The sequence below is a fragment of the Patella vulgata genome, chromosome 5 (assembly GCF_932274485.2).
Source record: "Patella vulgata chromosome 5, xgPatVulg1.2, whole genome shotgun sequence".
NCBI lineage: Eukaryota > Metazoa > Mollusca > Gastropoda > Patellidae > Patella > Patella vulgata.
Window position 1 is genome coordinate 58,395,489 of NC_065883.2, and position 19,202 is coordinate 58,414,690.

General features: G+C 36.4%; 1 protein-coding gene across 1 annotated transcript; it reads right to left on the reverse strand.

Annotated features, from left to right (window-relative positions):
* Nucleotides 1-513: 513 nt before the first annotated feature.
* On the reverse strand, nucleotides 514-11,860 carry LOC126820789 (ras-related protein Rac1). The gene is made up of 3 exons (XM_050548931.2): nucleotides 11,514-11,860; nucleotides 3,312-3,370; nucleotides 514-2,354 (listed from the first exon to the last, which is right to left on the reverse strand). The coding sequence occupies exons 1-3, from the start codon at nucleotides 11,653-11,655 to the stop codon at nucleotides 1,950-1,952; spliced, it is 606 nt and encodes a 201-aa protein (XP_050404888.1). The 5' UTR covers nucleotides 11,656-11,860; the 3' UTR covers nucleotides 514-1,949.
* Nucleotides 11,861-19,202: the final 7,342 nt, after the last annotated feature.

The window sequence follows — 19,202 nt, forward strand, 5'->3', positions numbered from 1 at the left end:
AATACCGTTCAAAGAATATGAAATGATAAATTAGTCGTGTGTTCGCTGTCCACAAATTCACTGTTTCACAGAAGAAGGGGAGTGGGTGGCCGAATGGTTTACGCTTGCGCGTTGCATCATTAGGCATGTCATTGAGTCAAGTGGCGTGGTTTCGATTCCCCGCCTGTACGTGACAAGGAGTAGGGTCGCCTGCCCAACCTTATGGGTTTTCACCGGTTTCCTCCCACTTCTAAAGACCAATACACCCTAGCGAATTAATGAAATAAAATTGAACAATGTTAGTCCCGAAATGACCTAGTTTGTGTCGCTTGTACGTGACAAGGAGTAGGGTCGCCTGTCCAACCATATGGGTTTTCTCCGGGTCCCCCGGTTTCCTCCCATTCCTAAAGACAAATACGCCCAAACGAATTAATGAAATAAAATTGAACAATGTTAGTCCCGAAATGACCTAGTTTGTGTTGACTGGACGTTAAACCCCATTTCTCTCTCTTTCACACAAGAAAGTCTGTAAACTTAAATATACAATTTAATACAAAATCAACAAGACATATACCGGGTAACAATAAAATGAGTATTTACAAGATGGCATATTTCAATATTGTATATACACTAATTACACTAATAAAAAGTAACATTTTATATTTGATTTTTTTTTCTTTTACATACATGTAGCCCTGTATGAAATATGACATAATCATTTAATTTATTTCGGATGTTTACGTAACGCTCTGATTTCATGTTTTCTGACGACCTTTTCCTGAACACAAAAACACCGACATCACAAATCATAACGATACAGGGAAATCTTATTGTGTAAATAAAAAGTACTGTTCTGTGGCAAGTTAGTGAGCACGAAGTACGTTATATACTAACAGAGAATTTATCCTTATAACGTCACGGCCTTTCTTCGATCTTTATTGTGCAAGGTTAACTTCCTTATCGCTCAGACCCCAGATTCTTCGGAAACGTTGGTCTAATTTTTTAAACTTTTTCTTAAATCGTCATAATGTGTGTGAGTTAGTTTTATTTAACGTCCGCTTCCACCGAGGTGATATCGCAGACAAGTCGTCATAATGAATTCTTTAAGCCTTTTGAGCAGTAACGCACCGACTGACGCTTAACGGTCTACTGCATCAAAAAGAACAACAATTTTTCCCGTAATAGTAGATGGATACAACATAATTATATTATTTTGTTTAACGTTTTAAAGATACATTCCCATGTACAAACTAAGTGATTTGATGATATGTTTGGACTTAAAACATATTCAAACGATCAAAAATATTGCTTCAAATCCCTCTTAAAACATTGTATCCGCGCGGAAATAGTCCAAGCTATAAAACAATCTATAAAAAGAAGTCATTTGTATGTCACGTGACTTGGCCGTCGCGGGAACTAGCAACGGGTGCAGAGCCGGGGGAGAATCTACTGCATATAAAAGACTATGTTGTCTTTAATCGTTATCCATTTACCATATCGCCCATAAATGTCGAAGCTTAATTAAGTAAATTCTCGGATTATCCCCCCCCCCCCACGTCTTTTTCCGTGGTTTTTTATCTCAGAAACTGTACGTTTAAGTCTCTCACTTTTTCCACGTCCCTTTCAGACAATCTACGCATGCAATCTTTGACGTCATTCGAGCAGAGAGGCGTTAATCGCCGGGCTGTCAATTAGTGACACAATCTCATTTTTGTCCTGTGCGCGCTCCATGGGTGTTTTTCAAGAAATCCAGTATTTTCCTAGTAAGATTGGGTGCCTCTACTTTCCATATACACCAAAATTGTCATACTTTTATTGGAAATCCCCACCGATAAATACTTTTGTGAGAATGATGTTCATTGTGTTGTGTTTTTCAACGACATAAACTCTGGGTACTTCACTTTTGAGTAAACCGCAATGGCTGGCCACGACCTATGTTTTCCGCTAATTATTAGGTGGGGCAATAACTTTTAACGTCTAGCTGTTAATCTTTTTGGTGTAAATAAGCTTTTAAGACTTGACCAAAAGGGTTTCTTTTTACGAATACCTAGGGCTGACACGACAGCTTGACGGAAGACTTCTGCTAAACCGTCGTTAGTTACAGCGGAACATTCAACGTAACTGCCCGCTCCAACTCGTCGAGCTGTCCTTTTCGCTTTATAATATGAAATGACATCGGTATTATTCGGATTTTCATCTCTTAGATCTCGTTTAGTGCCGACGAGAATTAATGGGGTTCCGGGTTTAAATTCCTTAAGCTCTGGTATCCATCGAGACTTAACGTTTATAAACGAATCAGGGTCCACCAATGAGAAACAGACTATAAATACATCCGTGTTATAATAGGATAAAGTCCGTAACCGGTCATAAGTTTCCTGTAATTAGAGAAGTAAACAAGATATATTAAACAATTAAACCGTATGATTAACGGAGAACATCAAATAAATTACGTTATTAAAAACTACATACAAGGGTCTATAGGAATTCGAAAGAATCTATTGCTGGTCATGTTGTGGCGATCTTATTTAAGAATCTGAGAAATAATCAGTATCATAACTGTTTTGCGAGTAAGGTATAATATCGTTCTTGGAAGATTTGTCTTATTGGTCTTTTTTTTTTTTTTTTTGGGGGGGGGGGGGGTATAAACATTGGAATTTTTAGAATGAAATTACTTTTTCCTTGAATAAACTATTTTTATGGTTTGGCCTTGAATAGATGCCAAACGGATGTGAATGTGATACATTTTACTCTAAAATAAATATTTTATTAAAGACTTTTTTAAATGGCATGTTTCTGTATCAGGAATATAAGATAGTCAGAATTTTCGATAATCCGAAGGTCCGGCTACTGACTGGGCGGTTTGAAAAGCAGCCACCACTCGCTCTGCACCACTGACAAGTGGTGGGGGCACCGTAAAATCCAGAGGAACAATAGCTTTTTTAGAGGAACTTTCTCGACCGAAAGCAGGATTGGCGTATGTGACTTTCGCTGTATCATAAGGTCTGTCATTTAGTCAACTGGCGTGGTTTCGATTTGCCGGTTGTACGTGACAAGGGTCGCATGTCCAATCTTGTGGGTTTTCTCCGGGCCCTCCGGTTTCCTCCCACTGCTAAAGACCCCTACGCACAAGCGAAATATTGAAATAAAATTGAACCATATGTTAGTCCCGAAATGACCTTGTTTGAGTCGTTGAGTGGACGTTAAACCCATCTCTCTCTGTCTGGTCAAAATTGCCTTCGTATGCCCATCTTCATTATCCCAGTTGGAGCAGCGGGATGTTTAAAACTTTAATCTACAATAACATAACAAGTATCTATAAATAGAGGTGTTACCTGACCAGCTGTATCAACTAAATTCAAATGTATATCTTGATCTTCTATGTCTATCACAGCTAAAAAAAAAAATGTATGCATTAAAATGTGAAGATTATATTTATGATTCCAAGGGCAGATCTAAAAAGGTGTTGACCAACAATTTGTTCATTAGAACACTAACACGTGGCCCTTTTGTTTTCCGATTTTACTCCAAAGAATTGTGATTATCTTCACTACCATTTTCAGTGACCGGCCTCCCAACCTTCAATAACAGATGTAATTTTTGCCATGATTTTAATGTCACAGCCAAATTTACTGAGAAGCAATGAAAACGCACAAGTGAAAGCGATTGCTAGATATAATATATTTGCAGCGGTCGCATGTTTGTAGACTGTACATCTACACAACAACTTCAACACCAACTCACTGAAGTCATAACAGAGAGAAATGAAATGAGGTTTAACGTCCTACTGTTCTGCTCCTTACCTGGGCTAATGAAGACGGGCATACGCCATACAGTGTGCTATGAGGGAAATTTTGCCCGGGCAGCGGCGCTACGGGATTAACATCCATTGACACAAACTATCTGTCATAACTGGTTCAATTTTATTTCAATAATTCGCTTGCGTCTAGAGGTCTTTAGCAGTGGGAAGACCCCTAGAAAACCCAAGAGGTTGGAGAGACGACCCCACTCCTTGTCTCGTACATGAAGAGAATCGGTACCAGTCCACGCCACTGTAATCAACGACAGACCTTATGATCTAACGCGCAAACAACACCCTTGAATGGTTCATGTGTGCGTTTTAGATAATGAGTTTTGTTATTTAGTCAAGTAGTCTAGAAATGACCTAATTTGTGTCAAGTGGCTGTTAAACTACTAAAATTTGGATTTTATCTTTAGTTAAAATTTCGTGAAACATGGCCCTGGACTTTATAGGAAAACGTAAATTTAGGCGTCTCGGAGAAACAAGCTGCATGTTCCAGGATGGAATAGTCTGATGGAGTCAAACAAAACCTTTAGATGTCAATTTTTAATGCCGTTGTATAGCCCCTATAGCTTTTTAAAATGCATGTTTTATACCTCATGCCAACAATGATTGTATTCAATGGATTTTGTGTATTTCCCGTTTATATTCAAAATATATATAACTATCGAGCTTTCCATGATCCGTATTTCCCCTATTTTGGCGAATCAAAGACACCAGGACACGTGGGTCGTTTCAACAGAAATTGTATTTAATGATCAGGTGCTTTACCACACGTATATTTATCAATTAAAACAATCCTCAACATGTGTAAGATCTGGTGATAATGTTATCTCCGAAGAAGTGACAACTTATCTTACATATCATGATGGCGCAATAGTTGATCTTAGTTAATTCATGTGACGCACTGCATGGTTGTTGGAATCGTTGAATTTTGAACGGGACATAGGCATGATAATGTGGAATACGGGCCATTGAAATGTCATTTTTAAAACCTCACTTTTAATTCTGTTTTTAAAAGTCTAATGAATAGAGTATGGTCGTATGGACACATACTCATTTAATTTTTGGACCAGAGAGAAATGGGGTTTAACGTCCACGCGACACAAACTAGGTCATTTGGGGACTAAAATATGTTTCAATTTTATTTCAATAACTCGCTTGCGCGGATTATAGGGGTCTTAGCAGTGGGAGTAAACAGGAGGAACCGGAGAAAACCCACGAGGTTGGACAGGCGACATTTTTTTTACCAACATAGGCTTTGGTATATCTCTATTAATTCGCTTGCGAGCAGGGAGCTTTTTGAAGCGGGAGGAAACTCAGAGTACTCACAGAAAACCTACGAGGCTAGCCAAGCAACGTTACTCATTGACACGTACAAACCCGGGATCGAACCCACGACTTGCATAGATCATAACAGGTTATGTGATTTAAAAGTCTCTCACTCTCCCCGGCTAATGAATAAAATACATCTTGAAAAACCTTAAATCCAATGGTATTTGTTTTGTTGTACGTATATACATTAACATTGTGCTGCCTTGTATGCAGTTGGGAGCTTGGTGGCTCGGCGAGTAAGTCGCTGGCTCACTAACTAAGCGGTCTCGAGTTGACTCCCGGTGTTGGCCGAGAAAGTTCCTCGGAATTTTTCGCCGTGGTTTTCCCTTGTCTGTTGTGCACATTTCTTTTTTCTTTACACAATATTTTATTCAGAAATTGAAAGGGCATAGCCTATATGACCTCTCTCCTATAGATACATGAATAAATATGGATATGTAAAAGAAATAAGTGAGTAAACAACAAAAACAATACAATGAATGTACACACATTGGCGGTTGGAATTCGATATAAGATGTAGGCTGTAGTTCTGCTGTCCTTGGAAAATGTCCCTCATAGGACACTGCGTATAGCGCATGCCCCTCTTCGTTTGCCCGTACGGTGTAGAACAGTAGGTTGTTAAACCTCATTGCATTTTTATTATGCTTCAGATGTATAGCTTCACAAACTCTATATATCTCCAAGTCAAATGTTTAGTCACCTCTCTTTAAATCTGGAACCACGGTGGCTAAGTGGGTAAGACGCTGTCTCGCTAGCCTGGGGTCGCGTGTTCGATCCCTGCGTTGGCCGACGTGGTTTCCCCTTGTTAGTGGTGCAGGACGGAGGGTCTGGCAAGGACCACTGTCTAGTCGTTCGGATGTGATGAAAAACCGTCCCGTGTATACATTAGCGTGCACGTAAAAGATCCCTGCCGCTGCCCGGGGAAAATTTCCCTCATAGCACACTGTATGGCGTACGCCCGTCTTCATTAACCCAGTTGGAGGAGAACAGTAAGACTTTAAACCCCGTTTAATTTCATTTCATTTCTCTTTAAATTTAAATAAATATCCCTCTTTTGAAATTTGTTTTCCCAGTTTTAAAATTTTTGTTTATATACAACATTTTATTCGGGCTATCTGAATGAGATTGGGCAACAGACGTAGCTTTTCAAAAAAGAAAAAGCAATAAAATTGTGAATAAAAGGGTGGTATTGTGAAATATGGAGCGCATATACAAGTAGAAGACCAGCATGTAACATGTTTTTTGATATTTCTGCTTGACTGGAAATGAAAATATATACAAGAAGAGTATTGTAAAACATACCCCCCCCCCCCCCCAAAAAAAAAAAAAAAAAAATATCTGGGTGACAGATAACTGTTACCGGACCCTATTTTATGGAGCCAAAATAGCCATTTCCCAGGTCCTAAATTGGCTTTGGTGTGGATTTCTGCGGACAAATTCCAACAATGAAATTTCCCATATTACCACATCCCATATTAGCTTTACGAAACCGTAATCAGAAATTAAGCTGTGAGTGATGTCAGGAAATAAATAACAGTTTACTTATTTAAAATGAGGTGACAAAGTAGGGATGAAATTATCCATAACACAGATATACAACGTTCTGTGTATCACAGTCGTAAATCATTGTAACCTAACTGTACTGTGGTACATTTAGTTTCTCGCATTTGCCTAAGCGGCAAGTATCAACTAAAGATAGCTTTATTTTACATTTCATTTCAAATAAATACGTGTTGAAAACATAGGTTATTAAACAAGCCAACAGTGAGGCTGATGTCCCCCGCCGAAATCCCAAAATAAATAGTTGACACATATTAATTAATCGCACATTTATTTTTTTTTCAAAAGTATCGAGCAATCAAACTGTACACTTCCTTCCATCCCTCTCTACCATACAGAATCAAGATTATCTTGTCCCAAAGCATCGACCAATGAAATTGCTTAGCTCTGCTTAGTTTCAGCTCGAAATGTTAATCATTGAACTCAGTCAAGACATTCACCTAATGAAGATCTACATCAAGTTTAACCATTCTACCTCAATTAAAAGCGAGTTGTTATGTTCCAAAGTCTTGACCAATCAAATTGCTTATCGCTCCTTAACCGAAGTAGAAAATTCTCACCATCGAACTTAGTCAAGATAATGATATAATGAATTTATATTTCGAGTTTCATCGCTCTCACTTCATTATAACCAAAGTTATCGTGCCCCAAAGCATCAACCTATCAGACAAACTGGTTAAAACACAGATCCTATTTCGTTTCGTTTTTATAGTTCAAAATTTCGTTTTACTTGTCTTTACTACACTTGGATCTGGAAGAGTTGTTATTTAACTCGTGTTCTGAATGGTGTCGGGGATAAGCCAATGAAACGGTCTGTTACGGCGGGCTTTAGGCGTGTTTTTCACGGAACTGTGGGTAATCCACTAGTAACATCAATCCTGATTGGTTAATCAAATGTCTGACGTCATAGGGTCATAATTCGGTCTTTTCACTCCTGACGTGACCTATCGCTATAACTTGTCAGATCTTCTTGTAGTGTAGGCCATCGAAAGTATAAAAAAACGAAACGAAATATAGATCTGTATTTTAATCAGATTGCCTATCAGATTGCTTATCTCTGCTTACCATAAGCATCATCGAACTCCATTAAGGCATTCACCTAATGAACGCCTACACCAAGTTTAAACATTCTACCTCAATTAGAAGGAGAGTTATTGTGTTCCAAAGTCTCGACCAATCAAATTTCTTATCGCCCTGCTTACCCTCAGCAGAATATTTTCATTATCGTACTTAGTCAAGGTATTGATGTAATAAAGCTATACACCAAGTGTCCTCACTCTCACTTAATTAAAACTAAAGTTATCGTGTCCCAAAGCATCAACCAATCAAATTGCTTATCTCTGCTTACCCTAAGCAGAAAATTCTCATCTTCGAACTCCATCAAGGCATTCACCTAATAGACAGCCCCGACCGACCCACACTTAATATTTTGATCAAGTAACGGTATACACGAGGTGCATGTCTAGAGGACTCGCCCCCTTCGCTCGCGCGGATCATATTTTTTTTATCCCACATTCATCGATATTACGTCGAACAAACAACAGGGCGTTTTGGCCTCCTCTACTTTAATAATATAAATGTATGCACTTAAATGAAAAGAAACATTGTCTCAGTGGTTTGTATTTTATAAAATTCTTTGGTAATCCCACAGCCATCACGCACAAATTCCTGAACACGCCCCTGGGCATTTCTCTCTGGATTTGTCATCGAAAGTGTTTACGGAAATGTTGTCACACTATCAAATACTTATACTGATATTTTTGTCGAGTATGCTATACATGTATTTACAACTCGGAATTTTTCATTTAATTCTTCCGTGATATCACATTGGAAAAATTTGTTAATGTCGCTCTAAGAAAGTGAATCGATTTGATAAAACTGAATATGAATTATTCTTGAAAGCGTTATTAGGCATTCAAGCTGAATAGTGAATGAGAATATATTTCGGAGAATATATGGGCAAAATATCTGGAATTAGTGCCATTAGGCTTAATACTTAACTGAAGCTCGCTCAGGGTTTGATAGCACGATTTAAGCCCTACATGACAAAAAGTGGGGTCGGTTCCAACTACGGGATTCTTTCCCTTTTAAAAGAGCGGCAGCACAATGTCAATGTTGAAACAAAATTAAGTATATATCGGTCCGAAATAACCAAGATGTTTTCAGTGCCCACATATTCGCCACATTCCTTCGTTTTGCCTCCCTACAGAATACTATTTCATGTGCCCCTCCCTACTTTCTTTTTTGACATAATAGCATATGGATGTTGTTTGATATTACTGTAAAATGATGAAAATAGGTGTACATGTACTTGAATTTCTTTTTAGAATTGAAACCTTACTACTTTGTTGATTTTGGGTGTATGTTCAATAATATACTTGATAATGGGTGGATAATAATTAACACCGTATCACTTCCCTTTTAATGACCGTTTTCTAGTTAACGCACACGCCTTACATAAAATACAGAAGACCATACATCATTATACCGTTTTAACATGCATAAATTTAGATAAACATTCATGGGTAAAGGATTATACAAAGCATGCTATAACATATCTCATTTGTACAAACCCGTATGTAATTAATTCTAACAGTAGAAATCTAAAATAGATATAATAAACTGATACTCATATGATACTGTATTTACAGATTATTTGACATCGTATCATAAAACAACTATTCAAACAATTTATAATATGCCAAGCACGATTTTATAATTAATAGTCAGAACATGTCTTATTTGGAATATTAGATGTCACTCTTGCGTATATAATGTTTCATATAAAATTGAAAAATGTTAAAAGTTGGCCACATTTCCAAACATTAATTGTCGGTACTTTATTGGGTTAACTCCGTATTTCATTCATTTTTCGTTGATTTATACTCGGACAACTAACCTAAATAAATAATTTCCGTCAAAACATGAACTTTGCTCTTTCTGGTTAGAATTCAGTCTAACGGTAGTTAATTTAATGATACAATTATCCCAAACAATACGACCGTAATATGGGGTATAAAGCCCAGTGTCGCTGTATGAATCAGTACCCAGTTAGGCTCGCGTTACGTTCTCGTTATAGTTATATCTTAGCTATGACGATTTTGTAAGTAAAATTGGAAGGCATAAAAAATATGCAATATAAATCTCAACAGATCTATAAGTGTAGACTTAGTAATAATACGTAAAAAGGGCAAAACTGTACAAATAAATAAGAAATACAACATCAAATCAAAGATATATTTCGGGGCTTCTTTTCTATCCGGGCCTGTTTCACGAAATTTTAACTAAGATAAAATCCAAATTTTAGTAATTTGATTGGATAATATTACATTGATTTTAGTGCTATTATTATATGGATTATGTCAAATAAGTTCTGGTGTTTTGTTCTGGTTTTTATTTAAGAACACATTATAAGTACTACACGATGTATATTTATAGTAGAGCGAAGGGTGGGGTAGGGTAGGGTAGGGTAGGGTAGGTGGAGGATGGGGGAAATGGTTAACGCGTGGGCGTTGGATAATAGGGTCTGCCATTGAGTCAGGTGGCGTAGTTTCGATTCCCCGTTTGTACGTGACATGGAATAGGGTTGCCTGTCCAATATCATGGGTTTTCTCCGGGTCCTCCGGTTTCCTCCCACTGCTTACGACCCCTACGCGCAAACGAATTATTGAAATAAAATTGAACCATATGTTAGTTCCGAAGTGACCTAGGTTGTGTCAAGTGGGTGTTAAACCCCATTTATCTCTATTTTATGGTAACGGATAGCCTATATCCCGCCCTATATCAATTTTCTATTAAATATACTCTTAACGATGTTTTGATATACTAACCAATTTGGACTTTTACTTCAACAGGTTAAGAATTTCAGTTGGGCGTGAACCAAATTTGTAATCATAAATTGCTCCTTGATTAAAGAATAAATGTCCCTGTAGCTGAGCTCTAGTTACTTTATCGTGATATCTAAATGTGTTACACCTTAATATTAAAAAACAGGTCGAGTAATACCTAATTATGTCTTACTCAGTTTGAAACAATCGGGGTTATAATAAAACTTAGTATGCTTCATACCAATAACCATAGACTCGACATTTATTACGTCATTGACAGTATGTGGAGTTTCCAGATTGGAGCTGATTCAGTAGGCTATCCTGCAATGATGCGCATCTGAATGGATGTTATATTAAAGACCTGCTGAAGTGGTTATCGAATGGATGAACCCTATACTAGTATATAGGGCCCAAGGTTATCATAACTGATATTTCCCCTCACTTTCTAGATTTTTTAAATAATTAAAAACTCATAGACATGCATTTTTTCCGTCGCAATTTACCTTCAGCACAAACAGTTAATGTGTTATAAAATGTCGTAAAACTGGCGCATTTAAAAACCTGTACATATTTTACCGTCGTCATTTCACAGGAGTGCTAATAAAATGGGTGGACAATATAACATATGTTTTGTCAAGCCTGTCTAAAAGGAATCTGTACAGCCCATTGTTAATGGATTGCGATGTACTTTAGGTACACATTTTGATCTATGTTTTACTTTAAGTAAAATTTTTAAAAAGATTTATCACAAAAATGTTGATTTGTAGCAACCAAAACATCAACTACTTTTTACTGAAAATAAAAACTTCATTTTTAATTTTCGACAATTTTTGAAAGGAATGAAAATAATAAATAATGTCTTTTGTGTATAGTTGATTTTTTTTCCTCGTCCAGCCATTTGTCATTTTGTTTAGTGTAACACGATATCACACATAAATTTTGGAATTTGATACATGGCTTACAAAGTTTAATTTGAATTTCAAATGGAACTTAGATAATAGTTTAAAACTTACCGGTATAGTTATCAAAACATGTTGGTATATATTCATCCATGAATCTACCATTTACATATTTCAGTAACATGCTAGTTTTCCCTATACCCCCATCTCCTACCACAACACATTTCAAATTCGTAGCGGAATCTGTAACTGTCATTTTGTTTTCTTTTCTCGTCTGCTTTTAACAAGGCTTTGTATTTCATAGAATAGATGAGTCGTCTGTTATACTAAACTACAGCGATCACTATAAGTAACATAAGTAAAGAGGAATAATGACGTCAATCTGAGCAATCGTATGTATTTAAATAAGCTGACTTAGTTTCCGTATTTAACTGGTTACTGCCCAGCTCTTTATTGTCGTTAAACGAAATAAAGTCTTCACATCCGAGTCTACTGTTCGAGAATACCTAATATAGAGTTATTTGATTAATCCGTTGGCATGTTTAGGATGAAAACTATGTTAAATCTACACAACATTATAAATGATTACGCCATTTGAACACAGTCAGTGGATTACAACAATAAGAATTAAATCATTTGACCCCAATAATCATTTAAGTTGTGGTAGATTACAGATCATACTTTTGCCTTTCGGCAAAAGGGCATTAGTATGAGTAATTGTATTTTATTTTGATTGGTAATTCGCCAAATCTTAATAATCCTATTATAGCACCAACAGTGATTTATTAGTAAGGAAATTGTTCTTTTAGACTAGGCTATAATTAGAGGCGGGTGTGGTGCATGAGTCAGGGTATGCTTATTATTTTTAGAGAGAGAGAGAGAGAGAGAGAGAGAGAAATGGGGTTTAACGTCCACTCGACACAAACTAGGTCATTTCGGGACTAACATATGGTTTAATTTTATTTCAATAATTCGCTTGCGCGTAGGGGTCTTTAGCAGTGGGAGGAAACCGGAGGACCCGGAGAAAACCCACGAGGTTGGACAGGCGACCCTACTCCTTGCCACGTACAACCGGGGATTCGAAACCACGCCAGTTGACTCAATGACAGACTTTATGGTACAGCGCGCACGTGCTAACCATTCAGCCACCCAACCCCCCTTTTAGAGAGAGAGAAATGGGATTTAACGTCCACTTGACACAAACTAGGTCATTTCGGGACTAACATATGGTTCAATTTTATTTCAAGAATTCTCTTGCGCGCAGTGGGAGGAAACCGGTTGACCCGGAGAAACCCCACAGGGTTGGAAAGGCGACCCTACTCCTTGTCACGTACAACCGGGGAATCGAAACCACGCCAGTTGACTCAGTGACAGAACATACAACGCGCACGAGCTAATTATTCGGCCATCCAACCCCCACTGTTTCTAGAATACCCGCTAGTATTTCACATAAGTCATAAGTTTGACACGGAGATTATCTTAAACTTGGTAGTCCTCTGCTTTAGAAATCAGGTACATACTATGGCCCCCGTTACCGTGATAATGAGAGATATCGTGGAAGAGGCAGGGTATGCCTATTCTTTCTTGCTGTACTTTTTTCATTTTCATATGTGAAGTGTCGGACCTTATTCTTCGAATCGTGAGTCATAATATGACCAAATGACAAATAACATTGTACAGAAACAAAAGTAGTTTAAATGAGTTTCGGAAATAGACGAAATTTGTCAGAAACGATTCTCTTATTTAGATGGTATGAATTAAATAAAAACTGGCTGAAATTTCTTTGAAATGATTTAAATAAAATCAGAAATGGAAACCCGTGAATATCTTCCTGCATCTCGGATATCCCCAAAAAATACTTTAAAAAAAACCCAGCCTTATGACATTGCATGAAAGGAAATGTGGTTCAATGACTTTTCAAAATTTTCCTCGTGACTTAAAAGAGGGTCATGTGGATACTTTTTAAAAGTCGTCGGTAGATTCTCTACCTAGCGAAATTTGGTGAGTATTGCCACTGAACACGTCTCTACCGATGTTTTAAGCTTGATGATTTTGTACATTATTTAATGATAAACTTGCAGAATATAGATATTCATTTGTTCGTTTTTACAGCCTATCCAAAGCTGCAGTGACTGAGCGGATACCCCCCCCCCCCACACACACCACACACACACCCTCACCCACCCACACACACTCCATCCCATGCTCATCACCACCACTAAATATTTCCCGTTATACCTACCCACTTCCATGTGGGGAGTATTATATCGCAAGTTATTATACGAATCAATAATTGTATATATTGAGGTGACAGAGCTTTGCTAGGGGAAACTGACATTTCCGCTTATCTAGAAGCTCAGGTCTGATCTTAGGTTGTATATTTCATAATTATGTAGGAACTGGGGGCGAGGAGGGGGGTAGATATCCGCTCCCTCACTGCAGCTTTGGATGGGCTGCACAAATGAATATCTCTATTCTGCAAGTTTATCATTAAATAATGCACAGAATTATAAAGCTTAAAACATCGGTAGAGACGTGTTCGGTTGCATTATCTAGAGCGCTCGACTTCGTATCTCGTGCGCTCGACTTAACTATCTCGAGCGCTCGACTTAATTATCTCGGCTCGACCGTTCAGAATATATTTTTTTTTTTTTTTGCGTGTCCTAAATCAGCCACCGTAAATTCAAATAGGTTTCTTACCTTGGAATTATTATATCTACTGAAAGAGAATCAGTTTCAGACGAGTCATTTGCCCCTGAACGAGTCATTGGAATTAGAAATTGGAATCAGACCACTTATTTGATAATCTCGCTTACGAACATGGATGTAACAGACTTTACACATAATATACTTAGTCATTATATATATAGTTTGATGTTATTTTTGAAATATTTACCACGCTACAGGCGCCTGTGGTCTAACCTACCGCCGTCGAGAAATTTGGGGCTGTGCGGAACATGCTAAAATCGATTTGTAGTAAAGGGTATATGTTTCAAACTGGTTTTGCATTATATGAGTTTGATTATATTGTTGAACACCGCATTAAAACCATCTGATTTTTGCCATTTGAGACGGGGTGCGTTATTGCGTACTCTTCACATAACCCCGGACAAACATTAAAAAACTAAGAAACCTATTTTGTTTTCAAAAAATAATATTGTTTATGAATGCGGTCCGTTAAAACAAGTATAATCCTTTATGATAAAGACCGCACTATTGAAACAATCATAATCTTGTTTTATAAAAAAAACGCCCTGACAAAACAATTAAAATCACTTCTTACTTGCCGCCTCGATGAAACCATTTATAATCCAGAGCAGTTTATGAAAACATCCAGAATCCATTGTGGTTTATTCAAGCATCCAGAATTCAGGAATTTCCTGTCATGTTATTGTGAAAATTGTATCTTTTAAAAACAGTACATATCAAAACAGTTATCGGGGCTTTTGTAGAGAGAAGCCCTGTATAGTATATTATACAACGAGGCGGGAGTGGCCTCTCCCAACGGCACGTCGAAAAAAATAGGCCTATCAAGATTTACAAAATAATTGTCATACAAAACTTTGCGGAATATCTATTTGATGCTACATTACATATAACAAGTTTTAAATTTCAAGAAAATTCGACCTTAAAGAGCTGAATTATTGACGAAAGTCCGAATTTGGTTCTAAAGGTCGACCCTCTATACAATTCTTTTATCGGACCATGTACACACCCCACTTTCAAAACATGCTTCATTAATACCAATAAGCTATTCATCCCCCCCCCCCCCATCGCCAAGTAAAGTACTATCTATTTTGAGTAAACAATGTGTGGGGGAGTTTATTTATATGTTTCATTACTTTTATAATGTATTACTGACCTACTAATAATACACCATTGACAAATGTATAACCTATACCTTCCCACATTATCCGAATGTGGCTTTTAATGTATATTAAATGTCAATATCAACGACCTTAATCAATTTCATTGTTGACAGGTATAATGAATGTTTTAATTGAAGGTAACGTTTTTGAGCTGAAATTCAGGTTAACTTGTAATTTAGGACTGAAAACTTAATTTAAAAATTTAAATACGACTAATTTGTTTATTACCACTTCTATTCCTGTTGATTTCCGGTATAAAAAGTGAATAACTTTTCTAAAGCGTGACATGAACAGCATTCAAATATATCAAAAACTCAGCTTGTCTAGACTGAATAATAAAACGCTCGTTCGTTGTTATTGAATTTGACTCGAACATTGACTGAACCTCGCGCGTTCAACTCTAAGTGCTGGCCGAGAAGAACATTCGGAATTTTATTTGGTTCGCTATTTTCATATGGGAGTTGAACCTATTATATATAACAGCCGAATATTGATCTATCATGTTACTTCACTTTTTATTTCATTGTCATTGAAATAGTTTATATTAGAGAGTTTTACAACAATCGATATTTTTATTATTGGTATAGATCTTTGATTTGATGTGGCATTTCTTATTTAGTTACCGTCTTTGTTAGCCCGGTTTTGCAGAAAAGTAGGTCGCTAAACCCCATTTCATTCATTCATTCTTTTTTATTTACATTTTTTTTATTTTTAGTGAATATCATTAGTACTAGCCTCCTTGGATCTGGTGTGTATTGTATATTAATTGTCTATCTTGTCATGGTTTGAAGTTTGACTCGGTTCTTTACGCATGGATTTACACCCTTGCTTTATTTCGTTTTTGTATACCCTTTGAATTACTCTCTGCTAAAGTGCTTTTAATAAACTCCCCAGTTTATTATTAATATAAAAACATGGATTTTGGTTTTGTCTTTGGGGGTTTTTTTTTTTGGGGGGGGGGGGGGGTTTACTCATTATTATAAGATATACTAAGAACCTTATTGTGTATTCTAAGTTATCAAAAGTAAGATACCAAGCAAAATCCAGTGCTGTGTCAAACCCACGACACATGTGTCAAACAATGGCACAGGTTCCATCCTATCAGCAATAAAAACTATGTTATGTCCTCCAAAATAAATATCTGTGCTAGTCTCATAATGATCTAACTGAGGTGTTGAGCTCGCGTCTATTCTGACGTGAATTTTACACAGATTATATTCAAGGACCTAAACCTTTTTGATTTACGTCAAAAATAAAGTGTGCAATTGGGCTGGTGTGATGTTTTATTACGACCAGTATTGGACAAAGCTCTATACGATTTAATTATTGTTCTGAAAATTAAAAGAAATTTTTATTACTGGATTACTGTGTCAACATTTGAACACAAAATCGGTTATATCTCAAGAATGTCTGATTACCCCACTAAACGAATCAATATATTTATAAAGAGGTATGTCATATCATTGTAAAAATGGTCTATAATTTTGAGTTTACAAATCCCGTGACATATTCTAATAAACCGAAAAGACAGTTTATTTTGTTAAATATATAGAGCTATACATTCTATGGCATTAGACAATACCCGGGGGGTTAATTTTCTGAATGATAACTAAAAATGTCACAAATGAACAAGGTGCTGAGGTTTAAAACTCAATCCATTTTTCTCAGAGAAAAAAAAAATCGTTCATCAAAATGTTTGTTTGAAATTTGCACATCCGCATGTAAAACATATACAAAATGTTCTGTTTCTAACACCTTGTGATGTATGTGTATAGATAAGATAGCATAGTATTTCAGTGAACAGAAGGATAAAAAGCTATTCCTCGAAAACTGTGCAGTAAACATGTTATTTCCATTGCCAACAGATAAAAGCTCGGCCAATGATATTCATTTTACTGTTCTTCGTATACTACTTTTTATCATTCACAAAAAGTCCCTTTTACAAGAAGGTTTTCTATTGGTTAAAATTGTTATTTGAGACCGCAACGTTTTTAAATAGATAACAAGATATGGATGCGATAACAGATTTATAGAAGGAAATAAGTTTTTCCTTGGGAAGACTTTGAAACCTGATCAAACTTGTTATCAATTTAGATAGGGAATTTCAGTATATAATGATCACGCAAAGCAAGTCTTGTCATTGACCATTGTTCATATGACAGATAATCGCTCACAAGAAAGTCACGAGATTGGAAGAAAAGGACGGTTAATACCCAATCATTGATCGATAGATACTGTTAATCAGTTGGAGAGAGAGAAAGTCTGTGTTGATTGGTTTGATTGACGTGTCATGTGATACGATACCGACGTGTGGCTATTATTAGAACAACACGAGGCGTTAAGAATAACGGGGCTATTTTAGTATTTATAGGTTTAATTAGATTTTATTCATTCATTCAATTGATTTGTAACCGAACAGTCGTTCCACCAAACTTAACATGAAAACCACAGCAGATAGAAATATTGTTCATAGTATTGTAGTCGGGGACGAAATGGTCGGAAAGACTAGTATGGCTCATTCCAAATTAGCTCTTTCTTTTCAAGATGATTATATTCCGACAGTATTTGAAAACTTTGAAAGTAAGTATATCACTCTTTTAAGTCATTCAGAAGTAATATGCCTCACATATTATTGTTCAAATATTTTTAACTGAGAAAATCAGAATATTTTAAAAGTGCGACATTTTAGCAGAATTATTGATCGTTAGTAGTTAAAATTAACTAAAAAAAACGAGATTTTAGATTATGACGTTTTTTGTAAATCTATATCGTTTGTCAAAATGAGTAGATACAAATGAAAACCTTGGCAGCATTTGATTAAATATAAATGAATATGTTCTCATTCAAATGATTTTACATGTGTAGCTTCTATATTTAGAATAAGTTTTTGTATAGCTTTCAATTGCAGTGGAAATGTTTGTATTATTTGTTTGTATTATTGCCTTGAGCACTATAGTAGCCGCGATATGAATGAAACCCAAATAGGAACAAGCACACCCATACCAATCAAAAATAGAAAAATTTATAGGCATCTAAATATATACTATATGATGTATCTATTATTGTATTTATATATTAAGGTTTTCTTTTCTTTTTCTTTTTCAGTCAAACACAAGGTTGGGGGAGAAGATTTTGTTATCAGTTTATTTGATACTGCTGGTTTGGATAATCACCGCAATCTCAGAACCTTCGCATATAATGTCTGCCATGCCATTATAATGTGTTTTTCCGTTTGCGACAAGGAATCATACAAAAACGTCATCGATGTATGGATGCCTGAAATTATTGCCGAAACAAAAGGGAAAATACCTATCATCTTAGTGGGAACCCAAGCAGATACGAGGGGACATGTTTTTCCCGAACTAGAAATTTCAACAGATGCCGGCTATAAATTGGCGAAACAGATCGGAGCAGATACATATATAGAATGCTCGGCCCTGACGAAGGAAGGATTAAATTTTGTGTTTAATAACGTGATTTATTCAGCATTAAAATATCGAAAGAAAAATGAAACTATATTGAAACGTATATTGGGAATTTGAAGATAGACTATTAGAGCTTTATCTGAGAAGATTAGATCTATAAACCTATACTTAAAAAATTATTGTAATGGTCGCTAAACAGAGGAGACGTGGTGATCACCCCGGTTCCGTGAAACGCTGGATTTAAAATTGCCATAACAATAAGCTTACAGTTTAGCATGGACATTCAGAGACGACTCTGCGTAAATTAAATTTCATCGAACCTATGGTTAAAAGAGATCGCATTAAGAAGCCCGTAAACATTGTCCTCTATCAATTATTGTCTGTAGACTTTATGACCTTTTCGAGACAATGGTTGATAAGTATGGACAACCCCATAAAGTGATCCGTATCAAAACTGTCGTAATTTTGATATTTTAATTAAGATGCAATGTTTTGCCCAGGGTGGTAAA

Bases quoted from the DNA above. Each gene is read 5' to 3' on its own strand.
- LOC126820789 (XM_050548931.2), bottom strand. From the start codon at position 11,655: ATGACAGTTACAGATTCCGCTACGAATTTGAAATGTGTTGTGGTAGGA. The intron at 3,371-11,513 runs GTAAGTTTTAAA...TTTTTTTTTTAG, and splicing joins ATGTTTTGATAACTATACCG to CTGTGATAGACATAGAAGAT. The intron at 2,355-3,311 runs GTAACACCTCTA...CTCTAATTACAG, and splicing joins TAGTTGATACAGCTGGTCAG to GAAACTTATGACCGGTTACG.